Source organism: Sycon ciliatum, chromosome 13 (genome assembly GCF_964019385.1).
Source record: "Sycon ciliatum chromosome 13, ocSycCili1.1, whole genome shotgun sequence".
Classification (NCBI taxonomy): domain Eukaryota; kingdom Metazoa; phylum Porifera; class Calcarea; order Leucosolenida; family Sycettidae; genus Sycon; species Sycon ciliatum.
The window spans coordinates 9,292,139-9,308,236 of record NC_088655.1 but is presented as its reverse complement, the minus strand read 5'-3'; the positions used below and the strand labels follow the sequence as shown (position 1 = coordinate 9,308,236).

At 47.4% G+C, this 16,098-nt stretch overlaps 1 protein-coding gene across 1 annotated transcript; it reads left to right on the top strand.

Moving 5' to 3' along the window:
* The first annotated feature begins 1,872 nt into the window (after positions 1–1,872).
* On the top strand, positions 1,873–15,853 carry LOC135829159 (dynamin-1-like). Its single transcript, XM_065341565.1, has 22 exons — positions 1,873–2,298; positions 2,593–2,669; positions 3,696–3,845; positions 4,222–4,425; positions 4,600–4,698; positions 5,241–5,349; positions 5,721–5,772; positions 6,571–6,713; positions 6,956–7,091; positions 7,403–7,470; positions 7,971–8,109; positions 8,423–8,509; positions 9,200–9,270; positions 9,759–9,816; positions 10,611–10,692; positions 11,098–11,129; positions 12,069–12,184; positions 12,491–12,614; positions 13,414–13,566; positions 14,039–14,092; positions 15,407–15,602; positions 15,834–15,853. Exons 1-22 carry the CDS (start codon positions 2,132–2,134, stop codon positions 15,851–15,853), a joined length of 2,337 nt encoding a protein of 778 aa, XP_065197637.1. The 5' UTR covers positions 1,873–2,131.
* Positions 15,854–16,098: the final 245 nt, after the last annotated feature.

The following is a 16,098-nucleotide window of genomic DNA, read 5'->3' as shown; positions in this document are numbered from 1 at the left end:
GCTTTTGTAGCCAGTGATACACTATTGACCAGGGTGTAGAGCATACTAGTGCCCGCTTGTAAATGTATTGAATCCAGAGTGGGTGATTGCGGACTATATCATGGATATGTACAATGGATTACTTCAGCATGTCGAAGCTGTGTGTCGATCATGGACAAACTTGGTCATCTACGATGTAATTCACATAATACTGCTTCGTGTGTGTTCATGTTTTGCTTATGCCAAGCAAGTTACATGTACAATACTGCTAGGCGCCAAGCCAATGGACTTGAGCATGTAGCAGCTCAGTCACGTTGGCGGAGAAAGGAGAAGTGCTCTGCATAATGACTGTGATGGTTTTGGAGGAGATACCTACATCATTATACACATTTACAGGCCTGAGGGAATGACATTGGCACACTGGCTGACAGCTTGATATCCGAGGCTACCGTCTGCAACAGTTACTGTAACTGTTCCATTGAGTATTCCTCGCCCTGAGCTTATGCGGTGATCTGTCTAAAAAGAATGCCATCAACAGTCCACAAAGCATGATTATTATTTTATGCTCTTGTCAGCATGTGTGTCGATGACCAATAGTATAGACTATCATGTATAGTTCAGTTGCTCATATAAGGCGTGAAATACCACTGGCTGCCGTTGAGCGACGTCATGCTTGGAGTACTGCCATTTCCTGGAAGAGACTCATGCAGTACAATGCACTACACTGCCACTGGACTAGTTCGTGTGCGCGGTCAGTATAGCGGCATTTCCAGGAATTGTGTGCATCAGCTATTTTAGATCACACACACACACACACACACACACACACACACACACACACACACACACACACACACACACACACACACACACACACACACACACACACACACACACACACACACACACACACACACACACACACACACACACACACACACACACACACACACACACACACACACACACACACACAGATCAGCAGGATTCTCACTGACTCAGTGACTGTCTTCTGTTTCGTGAAGTCGCAATACCGGTACGGCGGTATGCTTCGGAAGTTCGGTATCATGACCTACATGTGATTGTACATGTATGCCGCTAGGCTCATTATCCATGGCTGGCGCCATGCTTGACAGGTATTTTATTTGCTCACATTACGGCCGTATTATCCGCTATTATAAATCTTATATCAGCAGTGAGTGTGGTATTTTTGCGATGACGACATGATGACGGTACTCATTGATTGTATGATTGGTCATGTAACATTACTCATTTACTGGCTGCATCGAAGTGGAGGATAAACCTTACAGACATGTATTTTCCTTGTCAGTTTGCCACTCTGCGGCTACCTGCCATTGAACGTCATACGTTCATGGAAATACATGACAATACAGGCAAGCGTAGATCGTATCTGTGTTACAGGCTCCCCAGGTGTCCCGTTATGTCGTCTCGTAGGAGGCAAATCCTGTCTCCATACGAAAAGTCAGCAAAATCATCATCCAACCTTTGACGTGGACGTCGCGGTGTCATGCTGTGACTGTGAGCCAGATGTGGACATGTGACCAAATTCGGGCATACGACTCGCTCAGTAGTGCTTTGCGTGCACTTTTACAAATGCCGTGCGGTACGGACGGTTTGTGGTGATTATTTTGAGCTCTGCCTGTGCTTACTGCATATGCATGTGAAAAAAACACAGACTAGACTGTCGATATGTCAGTGCATGGAAGGATCCAGTCAGTGTAGTGGGGTGACTGGTGTCGCCTGCTTCGCACGTAGAGTTCAGGGTCGACTTCTCCAGACCGACCCACCGTACCTGGAGACCACTGTAGCGGCTCGTGCAGTTGCACCCACACTGGGCCACAGACTGCACAGTACTAGATCTACGTGCAGTTTGCTTGTCGACGCGACGTGTAGTGCGTCGTTTTTTCTTTCCCATGACGGCGGCCGGGGTATAAATTTGCGCTCAGCTGGACGGTGTTCGAGCAAGCAGTTTGGCGACAAGCTGCAACCGTTGCTTGCCTTTGCTGGAGATTCCCTTCCCTGGTACCTACTTTCTGCTGCTGGTTACTTGTGCGAATTCTGATCCATTCCTGGGACGCTTCGGTGCAACCCAGAGCCAGCAGAGGCAGCATCCACCCTCCGACATCGAATCATGTCGCAGGGTAACCATGGAATGGAAGAGCTGATCCCGATCGTCAATAAGCTGCAGGATGCTTTCTCGCAGCTCGGCAGCAACGTGCCGTTCGACCTGCCGCAGATTGCCGTTGTTGGCGGCCAGAGCGCTGGAAAGAGCTCGGTGCTGGAGAATTTCGTCGGCAGGTATGCTAGCGCACGGTGGGGCGAAAACATTTTTTACGGCGTGGCGTGTCAATAAAAAAAATTATCGACTTGTTGGCTAACGACAACGTCCACTTGTAGCACAATGCGCTCTCCACATTGATTTGTGTCGTATTGTAAGGGAGGCTGAGGGGTTGGGCAGGCAATGAATAGTTGATTGACAAATATATCGGAAGATTAGCGTGCTGATGATGTGGGTTACAGTTTCGTGTCATTTTGTTTTTCGTTGTGTTGTATGGTTGTTGCTGCCGTCACCGACTGCTCCACAACGCGCAGGGACTTCCTGCCGCGTGGAAGTGGCATCGTAACACGACGGCCGCTGATCCTGCAGCTAAACCATGTCAAATCCGGCGGTGAGTCAGCAAGCAACACATCAGCATAAATACACAAAAATTATATGTCAAAAATTAATAGCAGATTGAGTAAAAATTAGTAGATCATGTGACGATATCCACCCCAAGTTTTGTTATGAACTAGTGGGAGAATAATATCTTCATTCTGTGCTGCGCTGATGAGTCCACAAGGGACGAAGCAGTTCTGTCCGCAGATTGAGTATTTTACTTATAGACATTTTCTTGAAGACATAAATCAGATCGCACATCGAGGGAGGTGATATTCATGTGATGAAATTAGCTTACTTAAATCTTTAGGGAGAGCATGCATCGGTGTGGAGACTGTCATGTGGGATGTATACTCGTTGTTTGGTTGACAGCATGTTACAAGGCGGAGGACGCACTGTGCTTGAAAACAGTGCTCCTTACTACAATCATCTCTGCCAACCGTGGATGTTGTAGTCAGGAGCATTGTTTTCAACACAGTGCATCCTCCGCCTTTTAACATGCCGTCAACCAAATAACATGTTGCACAACGCGCTCTCCACATGGATTTGCATCGTATTGCAAGGGAGGCTGAGGGGTTGGGCAGGCACCTATCACCTCCCCCTCATAGGTCCTACCATAACCTTGAACCTTCCAAGCTGGAAGGCTGTTGGTTTGCGCACTGGAGATGTGTTAGAGCTAGGTCTCAGGTCGCTGAATGTCTCAGTAGCCTGTCAGTTTTGTGCCCTGTTATCGCACTTTCTGGCTGCTTATTATCTTGTTACAGTCGTGGATGGTTACTTCATAACTTGTTTCCATGTGATTTCTTCTATTTAATTATATTTACTGGCTCAGTATCCCAGTTAATTTATAATGATGAGTTCAACTTATCTGAATACTAGTATCAAGTTTATTATTGCTTTAGGAAAGATGTTTGCTCCCCACACCGGAGCTGGCGCTTTTTCGCCGACTTGACACTTGGCTGTCTTGTAATAATATTGCTTTGTATCGTTTATTATTGTGTTGGTGTATGTATACCGTATGTTGTGTGAATGTGATTAGAGTGGGGAGAGTTCCTGCACGCAAAGGGCAAGAAGTTCACCGACTTCAACGAGATTCGCGGCGAGATTGAGGACGAAACGGATCGCATGACAGGCAGCAACAAGGGCATCTCCGCCATCCCCATCAATCTCAGAGTCTACTCACCTCACGGTAAGTTTTAACCTCGTCTGCGATACATTTCCGTGCAGTGTACTGTAAGTTGACAAATTTCCGGCCCATTCAAATTCCGGCCTCCCAGGGCTAAAACACATTTCCGCTGCAACAAATGTTCAGCCAAATTAATAATAATATGATCAGGCTGAAAATAGCCGAAAATAAACATGCGCCGAATAGTTGTTAACTGTCAGTACCCATACTCTTCTGTTGAACACAACGGTTCTAGGCTGTCCGAAACAGTGCTCAATGCCCCATACTCTTCTGTTGGATATAACGTAAATTTCTGTTGCTTCTCCTGCTGCTGGTGTTGCTGCTGCTCCTGCTGCTGCTGCTGCTGCCCGGCTGCTGTTGTTTCTGTCCCCATTCACAGTGCTCAATCTCACTCTCATCGACTTGCCCGGTCTGACCAAGGTTGCCGTGGGAGATCAACCGGTAGACATCGAGTTTCAAATTCGCGAAATGCTTATGCAGTTCATCACCAAGGGCAACTGTCTCATCTTGGCCGTCACGCCGGCTAACGCAGATTTGGCTAACAGCGATGCGTTGAAGATAGCAAAGGAGGTGGATCCACAGGGTGAGATAATATTAATGTGGCTTATCTATGTGTTTACCAACTATGTTGTATGGCTGTACTAAGTTCTCATTCATATCTGCTCTGGAGTATTAGAACGTAGTCGTTGTTAGGTTCAATGCTTCTCTTGTAAATAATGCTGGTGTTGTTGTTGCTGTGTTGTTGTGTGGTGTGCAGGTTTGAGAACGATCGGTGTCATCACCAAGCTGGACTTGATGGATGAAGGAACCGACGCTAAAGAAATCCTGGAGAACAAACTGCTACCGCTTCGCAGAGGTGAGCTTGCAGGGTTAAAATCAGTCGTATGTATTGCTGGCACAGATTTTGCAGCGCAGTTTTTATCGTGAAAATCGGTGGAATTTGGGCAAGCAGCCGAACAAGAATGTGAAATTGAGTTGTGCCGTTACGAGGCATTGTGAAGTAGTTTGGAGAGGACGTGGAAGTGGCCCTGATGTGTTTATGGAGCTGAGAGCTGCCAGGATGGATTCGCTTCGTCCTGATCTTTCCAACGAGCCCAGGATGATGAAAATCCATCAAGGTGGAGTGAAATGAAAATATATTTCGTTCGGAGCTGTGCGCTGGAAAGCCAGTAGATTGGAGAAAGGGGCCCAGCATGCAAAGGGTTAATGCATCTGGCAGCGTGTTGGAAGATGTACATTACAATTTTGCATGCTTTGTGTGTGTGCTGATTGTACATGTCGTGTGTGTGTGCTGATTGTACATGTCGTGTGTGTGTGCTGATTGTACATGTCGTGTGTGTGTGTGTGTGTGCGTATGCGCGCGTGTGTTTGCGTGCATGCGTGTGTGTACATATGCAGGCTACATCGGTGTTGTAAATCGTTCACAGAAAGACATTGAAGGTCGCAAAGACATCAAGGCCGCTCTGGCAGCCGAGAGAAAGTTCTTCCTGAGCCATCCGTCATACCGGTACGTGCTGGTGTGCCTTCGGTTGCAGCCAATAAGCTCGGTCTGTAAATAGAGGGGCAATGCCCATGGCCTGGTGACGTATCCTGGCGTGGATGTGTGGTTGGAGCGGGGAGGAGGGGATATTGGTTGTGAATGTGCATGTATGAAGCAGCTTAGGTTTTTCGAGTATCATAATTATAGTGCTAGTCTGGGTGTCTGAATGCGTATTTTATGGATGGTACATGAGATGTAGTGGGTTTAAGCCTTTGAACATAATGTCCAGTCCACCAGTCTGTGGTTGTTGTAGCGACTGGGTAGTCCCCGGTATTTCTAACATTTTTTTCTCTGTATTTGGACGTTTGCTTGCTGATGGTGTTGACGGGTATTGACAGGCATCTGGCCGAGAAGCTGGGGACACCATACCTACAGAAGGCTCTCAATCAGGTAAGACCAGCAGGCAGTAGCAGTAGCAGTACTTATGCTATCCAATCGATCACATTAACCCTAGAAGGCGGCAGAACTGCTGTCAAAATGACCAGAATGGCGAAACGTACTAGTGAATATTATTGTGTGTGTGTGGGGGGGGGGGGGGGGGGGGGCGTGGTGATTGGTGTGAGTCCTGCGTGTAAATCCTTAAGCCGGGTCTGGCTTTGGCAGTTGCAAGTTAGTTCCTTTTGGGCATGTAGTGTCCATTCCTATTGTGTGCCGCACGTTTATGGTTGTGTGTGTTCTGTTTGATGTGCGCTATCGTCCGTACAAGTACACAACCACACGTAGGGTCTAGTTACCTATTGTGAAATGCACCCTAAAATAGTGGCGGTTGAGTGATTTAGCAGTATTAAAACAGAGAGGTTCCAGGCTGTCCAAGAGAGGTTCCAGGTTGTCCAAGAGAGGTTCCAGGTTGTCCAAGAGAGGTTCCAGGCTGTCCAAGAGAGGTTCCAGGCTGTCCAAGAGAGGTTCCAGGCTGTCCAAGAGAGGTTCCAGGCTGTCCAAGAGAGGTTCCAGGCTGTCCAAGAGAGTGCTCAATACCGAGAGGCAGAGCTCGTTCAAACAATGATAGGATGAAAAGTACATCTATATTAAAAAATGCACTTTTTCCATCCTCTTATTATTGTTTGGTGTAGCAATATGATAGGAATGGAGTTTCAGGATCTACATGTGAACACATACGAGCATACAGCTGATCATTCATTGACTCTGTTCTTTGCACTGGTGTGTGTGTGTGTGTCTTGGTCTGCGCAGCAATTGACGAATCACATCCGCGACACGCTGCCAGCCCTGCGTCAGCGTCTCATGAACCAGCTTGGCACGTTGGAGAAGGACGTACAAGAGTTCAAGAAGTTCAACGCCGACGATCCAAACCTGAAGACAAAAGCTATGCTCACGTAAGTACATGACTGTACATGTGACGGGTAGGGTAAACAGGTACTTTCTTTCCATAGTCTTCTACTCTTCTGTAGCTCTATTCTCTCCTTCTTTGTCACATACACATTTCTCTCTATCTCTTTTCTTTCTTTCTCGCAAACACATTTTCACTCTATCTCTCTATCTCCCCAACATCCTGTGAAAAACTTGGTGTAATAAAATCTGATGTTGTGTTGTGTATATTGATTCTCTATTTCTGCAGGTTCCTTCAGACATTCTCATTGGATTTTGAGAAGTCCATTGAGGGTAGTGGTGACTTGGTGGATACCAGTGAGCTGTCTGGTGGCGCCAAGATCAACAAGATCTTCCACGAGCGCTTTCCCTACGAGCTAGTCAAGGTGTGTATGACACATGTGTACTTGTGTGTATACGTGTGTGTTATGCTGCACTTGGTTTTGTGTGAGATGCCCAGAACGCTTTTCATGATGCAGTGACTAAGGACCAGTGGTCTCTCATTATAGTCATTCTTAACACAGATGTACTGGCTGTCCTTTGATGGCAACTGGAGGAAAAATATGTACTGATCCGGAGATTATGACTGTGTTTCCATGATGGCTAAGCCTGTTTCATGACTGCATTCTACTCACCATCCCGTATGGGATTGGCATTCTCTCAACTTTCGAAATTGCTCTTGCTTGTTATTGTGCAGATGGAGTTCGATGAGCGGGAGCTGAGACGCGAGATTGGTTTTGCAATCAAGAACTTGCATGGTGTGCGGTAAGTGTGAGCTGTGCTCTTTCCCAGCTTCGAATCATATTGTTTTTTTTTTACTGATTTTACAATGTATTTCATTGAGCAAAGATATACAAGGGCATTAGTGGGCAGGTGTGTGATCACTGGCAACACGTTTGGTACTGTGTGGCAGCTCATTTCCTCTTCTTCTGATCTCTGAGTGTTGAGTTGTGGGTGTGACCAGTTGTGGACTTACGACTTCCTTTTTGATGGCACCGGTTGCTTGCAATGTGGGTGTGGTGCTGGGGAGGTGGCGGTGGTTGTGCTGATACTTCTGCTGCTCCTGCTACTGCTGCCGCTGCTGTTGCTGTTAGTGGTGGTAGTGGTGGTGGTGGTGCTGATACTTCTGCTGCTCCTGCTACTGCTGCCGCTGCTGTTGCTGTTAGTGGTGGTGGTAGTGGTGGTGGTGGTGCTGCTGATGCTGCTGCTGTCCTTGCTAATGTTCGTTGCCGTTGCTGCTTCTGTCATCATGTACTCTTCTTCAGTGTTGGTATCTTCACGCCGGACATGGCATTTGAGGTGATCTGTAAGAAGCAGATTGACAAGCTGAAAGAGCCCTCGCTCAAGTGTGTGGACATGGTCACAACCGAGCTATTCCAGGTCATCAAGAAGATCGGAGAGAAGGTAAGAGAACTTCCTCTTCACCCAAAGTCCAAGGGCACTATGGGCAGGGTAATTTCATACTGGGACAGAGCTGGCTGGTGTTGTTTGCTGGTAAAATCCATAGCAACCAGACGGCCCTTGAACCAAGAGACAATGATGACTTGATAATGATAGCTGTACTGTTGAAAATTAATGTTCTCTCGTACTCCTTCCTACCCTCTCTAACCAATACCATCACTTTTAACGCCATCTCTGAATGAACAGGAGTGACCTGAAATGAGCACCTGTGTTTTCCAGTGCCCTGAATGGATTCTCTGCCTTTCTTTGCTCGTAGCTGCAACGCTACCCGAGATTGCGCGACGAAGTGGAGAGGATCTGCCACCACTACGTGCGCGAGTGTGAGGTCAAGGCCAAGGATCATGTAAGAATGCCTTGAACAGAGCACACTGTGTATGGATCTTGACTTGCCAGGGGGTATTGCAATGCTAGTCGCCAGGCCAAGAATCAAACGATGGCTTTTTTTCAATGCATTCAGATCTGTATTGAAAGGTCACGTGCATCTGAAGGTTGATATTCTGCGCACCACGTAGGGCTCTCATCAGTACCATACTGGTTTCACTGTACGGTAAAACCGGTAACTAACGACCACCCCTTGGGGCCAGAGAAAGCGGTCTTTAGTGGCAGGTGGTCCTTAGTTAGAGGTTTGCACCGCACACAACCATATGTATGAATGTGAGACCGTCCGTGCCGGGTGAAGTGGTCTCCAGTAGCAGGATGGTCGCTAGTCACGGTAGTCTTTAGTTACAGGATTTACTGTAGGTGTTAGCTGGGCAGCATGTTCTCCAAACTGCCTAGGCGTGGGCTTGACACTGCTTCCATGTAGCATATCTAACCGCCCACATGTTCTCTGTATGTGCATTTTCTAACTTTTGAAAAATCATCAAGTACGTGCACCTCGCACCGACAGTCCGTGTTTCATCCCGCCCCTACCCCTGTCCCAGTGCATAGGGGGAAATCCCTTTCTCCATCAGAGAAAGTCCCTTCCTCCAGCTAACTTGATTGTACTTCTGGCCATGCATTCTCTCTGTACTGTGTATTGTGTATGGTGTAGATCACATTGTGCATACACCTGGAGCTCTCGTACATGAACACCAACCACCCGGATTTCATCGGCTTTGCCAAGTAAGTGAAGCCAAGCGTATTTGTATGTTCAGTAATGCTCCTGTAGTCGGCACTCCAATGTACCGGGCAACCTTTCTGACGCCTCTCCATGATGACAGCAAAATAGATGTTCAACGAAAAGCGGTCTCAAATGATTTTGGTTGGCGTGAAAGTGTTTTCTTGAATGCAGTCAGTGTGGTGTGAGTTGTAGGAAATTCCACGTTGCGGACAGTGTCCGGTCACAGAGTTCCCGGATAGGTGAGCCCCACTCCATTATACAAATCATCTTTTTTAGCCGATTGGGGCATGGGTCATAAGGGGGGGGGGGGGGGTACTCCTGGACCAGATCCTGGACCAGATCCTGGACCCGTCCCTGCAATCTCTACACCATGCTGCCGATTCATTCGTTTGTTCAGACATGTATTTCATGCCGTGTACGTGCGTGTGTGTGCGTGTGTACGTGTATGTATGTATGTGTATGTGCGTGTGTGTGCACGTGTGTATTGCAGTGCACAGTCAGGTAGCAAGAAGGACAAGAAGGGTAGCAGCGCCAGCATGGGCAATCAGGTATGTAACTCTCCAGTACTACTCACCACACACACTACTCAATGTGGCCTGCTCACTCACTCGTTCTATTGTTCAATCACTTGTTCCTTTGCAAACTTACTCAATCACTCACTCACTCGCTCGCTCACTCGCCCGCTCACTCTCCCGCTAACTCTCTCACTCGCTAACTCAAACTGGAGCTGTATTCGTGCTCAGCCTGTGTCCCAAAACTGAGATCTCAGATTCCTCCGTATCATATCAAGTGCATGGACCTGATCTCATCATGTGCAGGCAATGTGCCCGTTGTTTCTGCCGTGGACACAGAGTTGAATGACTGGTGTGTATTTTCTATCCATGTGAATTTGTATGGGTCTGTGACTGTGAGTTTGTATGGGTCTGTGACTGTGGTACACCCTTGAACCGTATTTCCCCGAATATAAGTCGCACCTTTTTTTTGATAAACGTCGCGGGCAAAGAAGGCGATGCGAGTTACAATCGAGTGTGACAACATACTTACGTGATTATATTGAAACGATATGGCTCAGACCTGAAGATCGGGGAAATGCGGTATTCCTGGGTACACCCTTGAACCGTATTTCCCCGAATATAAGTCGCACCTTTTTTTGATAAACGTCGCGGGCAAAGAAGGCGATGCGAGTTACAATCGAGTGTGACAACATACTTACGTGATTATATTGAAACGATATGGCTCAGACCTGAAGATCGGGGAAATGCGGTATTCCTGGGACAGAGTGCACCGATTTGCTCATGTCTATTTCTTGAACCTCCATGTGTGTGCGTTCGTGCGTGTGTAGACGATTCGCAAAGGCTGGATGACCACTACCAGCGTTGGTGTGCTGAAAGGCGGCTCCAAGGAGTACTGGTTCGTTCTCACCGGTAAGACTGTGTGTGATGTATAGGTCAAACGTGTGTTTGACCTGCTGTTGCCGTGTCATGTGACCAACTTGGTGGAATGCCTGCTGTGATGATGTCATCTTGAAATGTGATCATGCTGTTGGACTCCCTGATGTGATGTCATTGTGTGATATCGTATCATGTGACTCATTCAGGGTGGTCATGATCAAAAATACATGCTAGACAAGATGGAACAAGTTATTTGCTGTAACTCCAAGTTTCACGCCAATGGGCACTCCGCAGACAACAGTAACGCAGCGACAGTGTCATCCTGTGTACAAGAACAAAACATGTAACTACTTTGAAGTAGCCACAGGGATGTCTGTCTGACATACATTGCTCCTTTTTGTTTTCTTCTGCTCCGTGCTATTCTGTTCCGCTCCACAGCTGACACTCTGGCATGGTTCCGCGATGAGAAGGTTAGTCTGCCACTGAACATGTGACTTGCTAGTGTGCAGCATGTGCAGTGCTGGCTAGAGAAATCCAACCTCATGAATAAAATAGCGTTGCCGGGCGCTACGCAACCCTAGCGCTACACATACTGGTCTGTGCAGTCAAACACGGCGCTACTTTATTCATGGAGTTGGATTTCACTGGCCAGCACAGTATTTACAGTGCTGGCCAGTGAAATCCAACAACTCATGAATAAAACAGAAGCAGGCGCTACGCAGCCCTAGCACTACACATACACTGGTCTGTGCAGTCGAACACGGCGCTACTTGATTTCATGAGGTTGGATTTCACTGGCCAGCACTGTACATGTGTGTGCATATGATCAGCAATGTAGAGCTGTGCTAGGCTAGCCTAGGTGAAATCCAACCCAGAGAGTGTTGCTCACCCCACGCATACCGGTAATAGTACGCCGATGGAAGGGTAATTGCGTGCAGCCAGATGTCAACCGGATTTCAAGAGAAGTCCAGAAGCAAAGGCCGAGGCCAGAATATGTGGAGCGAAAAAGGTATGCACTTGGATACCAGGCATAGGCCATGGTGCAAGACCGTGAGGGATCCTCAGATTGATTTACCCGGACTGAGCCAAGAAAGTAAGCAGCAGCACTCGGCCCTTGAAGTGGATGTAAAATGGATTCGGTGTTGTTGGATTCGACCTTGGTAGAAGGAGACGCTTATTTTATACATGAATTGCGCGCGCACATTGTGCTGACAGGCCGTAGCTTAACAGTAACGTGCGCGTAACAGCTGTGATGCAGCACTCACTCTCTCTCACTGTCTCTCTCTCTCTCTCTCTCTCTCTCTCTCTCTCTCTCTCTCTCTCTCTCTCTCTCTCTCTCTCTCTCTCTCTCCCCCCCCCCCCCCCCCCCGCTCTGTCCTGTCCTTGATGTCACCCTGCCCGTTCTACAGGAAGAGGATCAGAAGTATTTGCTGCGCTTGGAAAACCTGAAACTGAAGGAAGTGGAAACAGGTTTCATGAGCCTTGGCAAGAAGCACTGCTATGCTCTCTTCAACCCGAGCGCAAAGTGAGTTCGGACATACTTTAGGGATCGGATGATTAGCAAATCTTGAAGCTATTCCTCGGGCTGAGAGTAGCTTGGGTGCATAAGAAATGATGGTGAGCGAGCATTACCAGGAAACTCTTTGGCTGCTCCTTGTGCTGATGGCGGTCTGAGAGCGGGACAGAATCATTAGTCAGCATTCCAGGTCTTGCAGTAATATCTGTGTGTGTGTGTGTGTGTGTGTGTCTGTCTGTCTGTCTGTCTGTGCACATGTGTGTGTGTGTGTGTGTGTGTGTGTGTGTGTGTGTGTGTGTGTGTTACTATACGCAGGAATTTGTTCAAGGATTACAAGCAGCTAGATCTGTCCTGTGAGACTGAAGACGACATTGAGAGTTGGAAGGCGGCATTTCTCCGTGCTGGTGTCTACCCAGATAGAGGAGAAATAGAGGATGAGGTGAGGAAGTGAGGATGTTGACTGCCGGTAGTATTGAAGGCGCCTTGCTGTGTACTGGGTCCACACTGGCTTCTGACCTCTCAATTTTGTTTTTTGTTTTTTTTTGTTGGGGGGGGGGGGGCAGTGGTGTTGAAAGTGAACTGGTCTTCATCTTGCATGGAGGAAGCATTTGTGTGAACATACACGTCGATTAGCTGGAATTGATTTCTAAGGCCCGGCAGAACCGGTCCGGTTCGTCAAGCCATTGCCGGACCAACAATATTTTGGCCACCAACGTGTGTTTACTGCTGAGGAGGTCATGTGTCTACCCTCCATATCATACACAAACTGTATGAAAGTCATGTGTATACCCTCCATATCATACACAAACTGTATGAAAGTCATTTGTATACCCTCCATATCATACACAAACTGTATGAAAGTCATGTGTCTACCCTACATATCGTACACAAACTGTATGAAAGTCATGTGTATACCCTCCATATCATACACAAACTGTATGAAAGTCATGTGTGTACCCTCCATATCATATACAAACTGTATGAAAGTCATGTGACTACCCTCCATATCATACACAAACTGTATGAAAGTCATGTGTATACCCTCTATATCATACACAAACTGTATGAAAGGCTAGGGTATGTCCGGACCAATCAAAACTACTTCCACCGCCGGTCCTGTTTCTATGCATTTTGGCTCATCTACTGTTCCCAGTCATCCATTTGTCGTGTGATTGTTTGCAAATAATATTTTGCCCATAATTATAAGAGGCTTTGTACCCTGTGTACTGCTTCCACAGGGTGCTATGTCTAGTGAGCTGGGTGCTATGGACCCGATGATGGAGAGACAGGTGGAGACCATCCGTAACCTGGTGGACTCCTACATCGGCATCGTTTCCAAGAGTATCAAGGATCAAGTGCCCAAGTCTATCATGTTCCTGCTCGTGTACAAGGTACCTAGCTGGAGATGTATTGATGCGTTTGCTTGTCATGTATGGTGTTGGAGTGTGCTCCCACGTGTGCGTATGTATTTCTGGGTGTGAGTGTGTGTGTGTGTGTGTGTGTGCGCGCAGGCATGCGTGCGTGCGTGTTGACATAGAGAAATGCACTGTATTGTTGTTAATACTTACATGCGTGCACTTCCTGTTGCGTGGCCGGTCTGTCTGCCTGTGCAACGTGCAACCCTGTCTGAGGCTGTAAGAATCAAGCCCGGCATTCATACGCGCTTGCTCGCTCCAGCACATCTGCACATCTATGCGTATCGAAACGTTCACACGTTCTCGTGTATATGTGTGTGTGTGTGTGTGTGTGTGTGTGTGTGTGTGTGTGTGTGTGAGTGTGTGCGTGCGTGCGTATGTGTGTGTGTGTGTTCATATGTGCGTGTATGTATGTGTGTGTATGTATATGCCTGCACTTGTGTTGCAGTTGAAAGACTTCATCGCCACGGAGATCCTGCCCAATCTGTATGCAGTTGGCCAGGTAAGAGACTGTGCCCTGGAGATCTGTCTACACATGTACAATGTACTTCACATGTACAATGTACTTCACATGTACAATGTACTTCACCTGCAGCCCAATCTCTTGGGTTTATACTACCCACCCGTATAATGATCCAGTAGGACATGGCTTGCATTCATACTAGTGGTGTGCACGGGTAGTCGGGTACCCGTGCTACCCGTGAGGACCTCGGGTAGACGGGTAGAGAATAGTACCCGAAAACCCGAAGTCGCAGATAACATCATGTACAGTGCACGTGTACAGATTGATGTAATACTCCGCATGTCTACCCAGTGTGTAAGGGAAGGGGTGCATTGTGGTGTTACCATGAAAACATTACCCGACAGGGTACCCGTGCTACCCGTGGAAAATTATCCGAACCCGATACCCGAAGAAAATGCTACCCGACTCAGCACTAATTCATACCATGAGCTGTCATGCATGCAAACAAGTCATGATGGTTGCCACAGAATCTTCATTGGGGACCTTCATCTAAAGGCAAGGCAAACCACTACAGGAATGGACTCGGATGGAGAGCCAAGGATTAATTTATAAAAAATAAAAGGGGCAAAGGAACTACATGTACAAGTTACGCTATAATGTCCACTAACACCACCGTCGGTCAGTGTCGTGCAATGTTATCACATGAGCCGATTGTTTAGTAGCTGATGGTGTTAGTGGACATTATAGCGTAACGTATAGTTCCCTGGTCCTTTTTATTTATTTTTATAAACAAACCAGATTTTCTGATTAGTGGTGCTTGTTTCCGGAATGTCAGAGTGACCTTTGCCTTGCCTGACGATATCTCCTTCACTCCTCGTAGAGCTCGCTGCATGGAGAGGTAGGAGTACAGGAGCCAGACCACGCCACCACTCCCCTTATTCATGGCTCACACATGACGGGTTTACGCGGCTCTAGTAAAAAAAGAAAAAAAAGTTGATGTGGTTGTTGGCCACTGCCTGTGATCTAGCGTCTATCTCTACAGTGATATCTGATGGTTTCCATAGGGACACAGTCGGTGCTCTTCTAAGCGCTTACCATAGTGCTTGTAATGCATGCATTTGTATCTGTGTCTGTTTGTGTATGTTGTGTGTGCAATTACTGGATGGCCAATGCATCTTTTTTTCAAAATCTCTCCCTGTGTGTCTATCCGTCTTTCTGCCCCTGTCTGTTTGTCTGTCTGTCTGTCCGTCTGTCTGTCTGCTCTCTCTCTCTCTCTCTCTCTCTCTCTCTCTCTCTCTCTCTCTCTCTCTCTCACTCACTTACTCACTCACTCGCCGATGTCTGCCCGTGCAGTCTGGTGATCTGATGGAGGAGAGCCAGGCCGAGGCACAGCGGCGTGAGGAGATGTTGAGAATGTACCACGCCAGTCGGGAAGCACTGGACATTATCAATGACATCAACACCAAGACTGTGAGCACACCGGTACCACCGCCGGTAGAGAACAGTATTCAAGTGGAGTCAGTGGCCAGGCCTGCTAGTGATAGTTTAGGTATGATAAGACTGTTGCAATATCAAATTTGAACTTCACGGAGAAATTCTAAGTATTAGGAAATTAGAGGCCATATGCCTCGTACTGCTCTTTTCTGTCTGAAACTCTGAGTTTCGGAGCAAAAAGAGCAGTACGAGGCATGTGGTCTCTAATTTCCTGATAAGACTGTTGACACGAGTATTGTATGTACTTCTCTAACTGTTTGTGCTGTGGCTAATTGACTGCCATAAGGTCATCGTGCAATGATGTAACTGTTAGTTTGTACCTCCATCACCTTACACCCAGCTATCTGGGCATGGTCGTGTGGGGTGCTGGACAGTGCGTTGCTGATCCCAGTGTACTCGCATGCATTACTCACACATTCCGTATTTGGGGCCGAGGTTGTGATACGAAGAGTGTTGATGCCGGGCAACCTTAGTTGCTTCTCCACTGGTTCCTTTATTTCCCAACCAATGCTTTTGAGACGAAAGAGAGAGAGAGAGAGAGAGAGAGAGAG

What these genes read in the sequence shown, in the direction of transcription:
- LOC135829159 (XM_065341565.1), top strand. Translation starts at nt 2,132, where the DNA reads ATGTCGCAGGGTAACCATGGAATGGAAGAGCTGATCCCGATCGTCAAT. An exon ending in CAGAGTCTACTCACCTCACG is followed by an intron (nt 3,846 to 4,221) that starts GTAAGTTTTAAC and finishes CCCCATTCACAG; the next exon opens with TGCTCAATCTCACTCTCATC. An exon ending in TTCCCTACGAGCTAGTCAAG is followed by an intron (nt 7,092 to 7,402) that starts GTGTGTATGACA and finishes GTTATTGTGCAG; the next exon opens with ATGGAGTTCGATGAGCGGGA.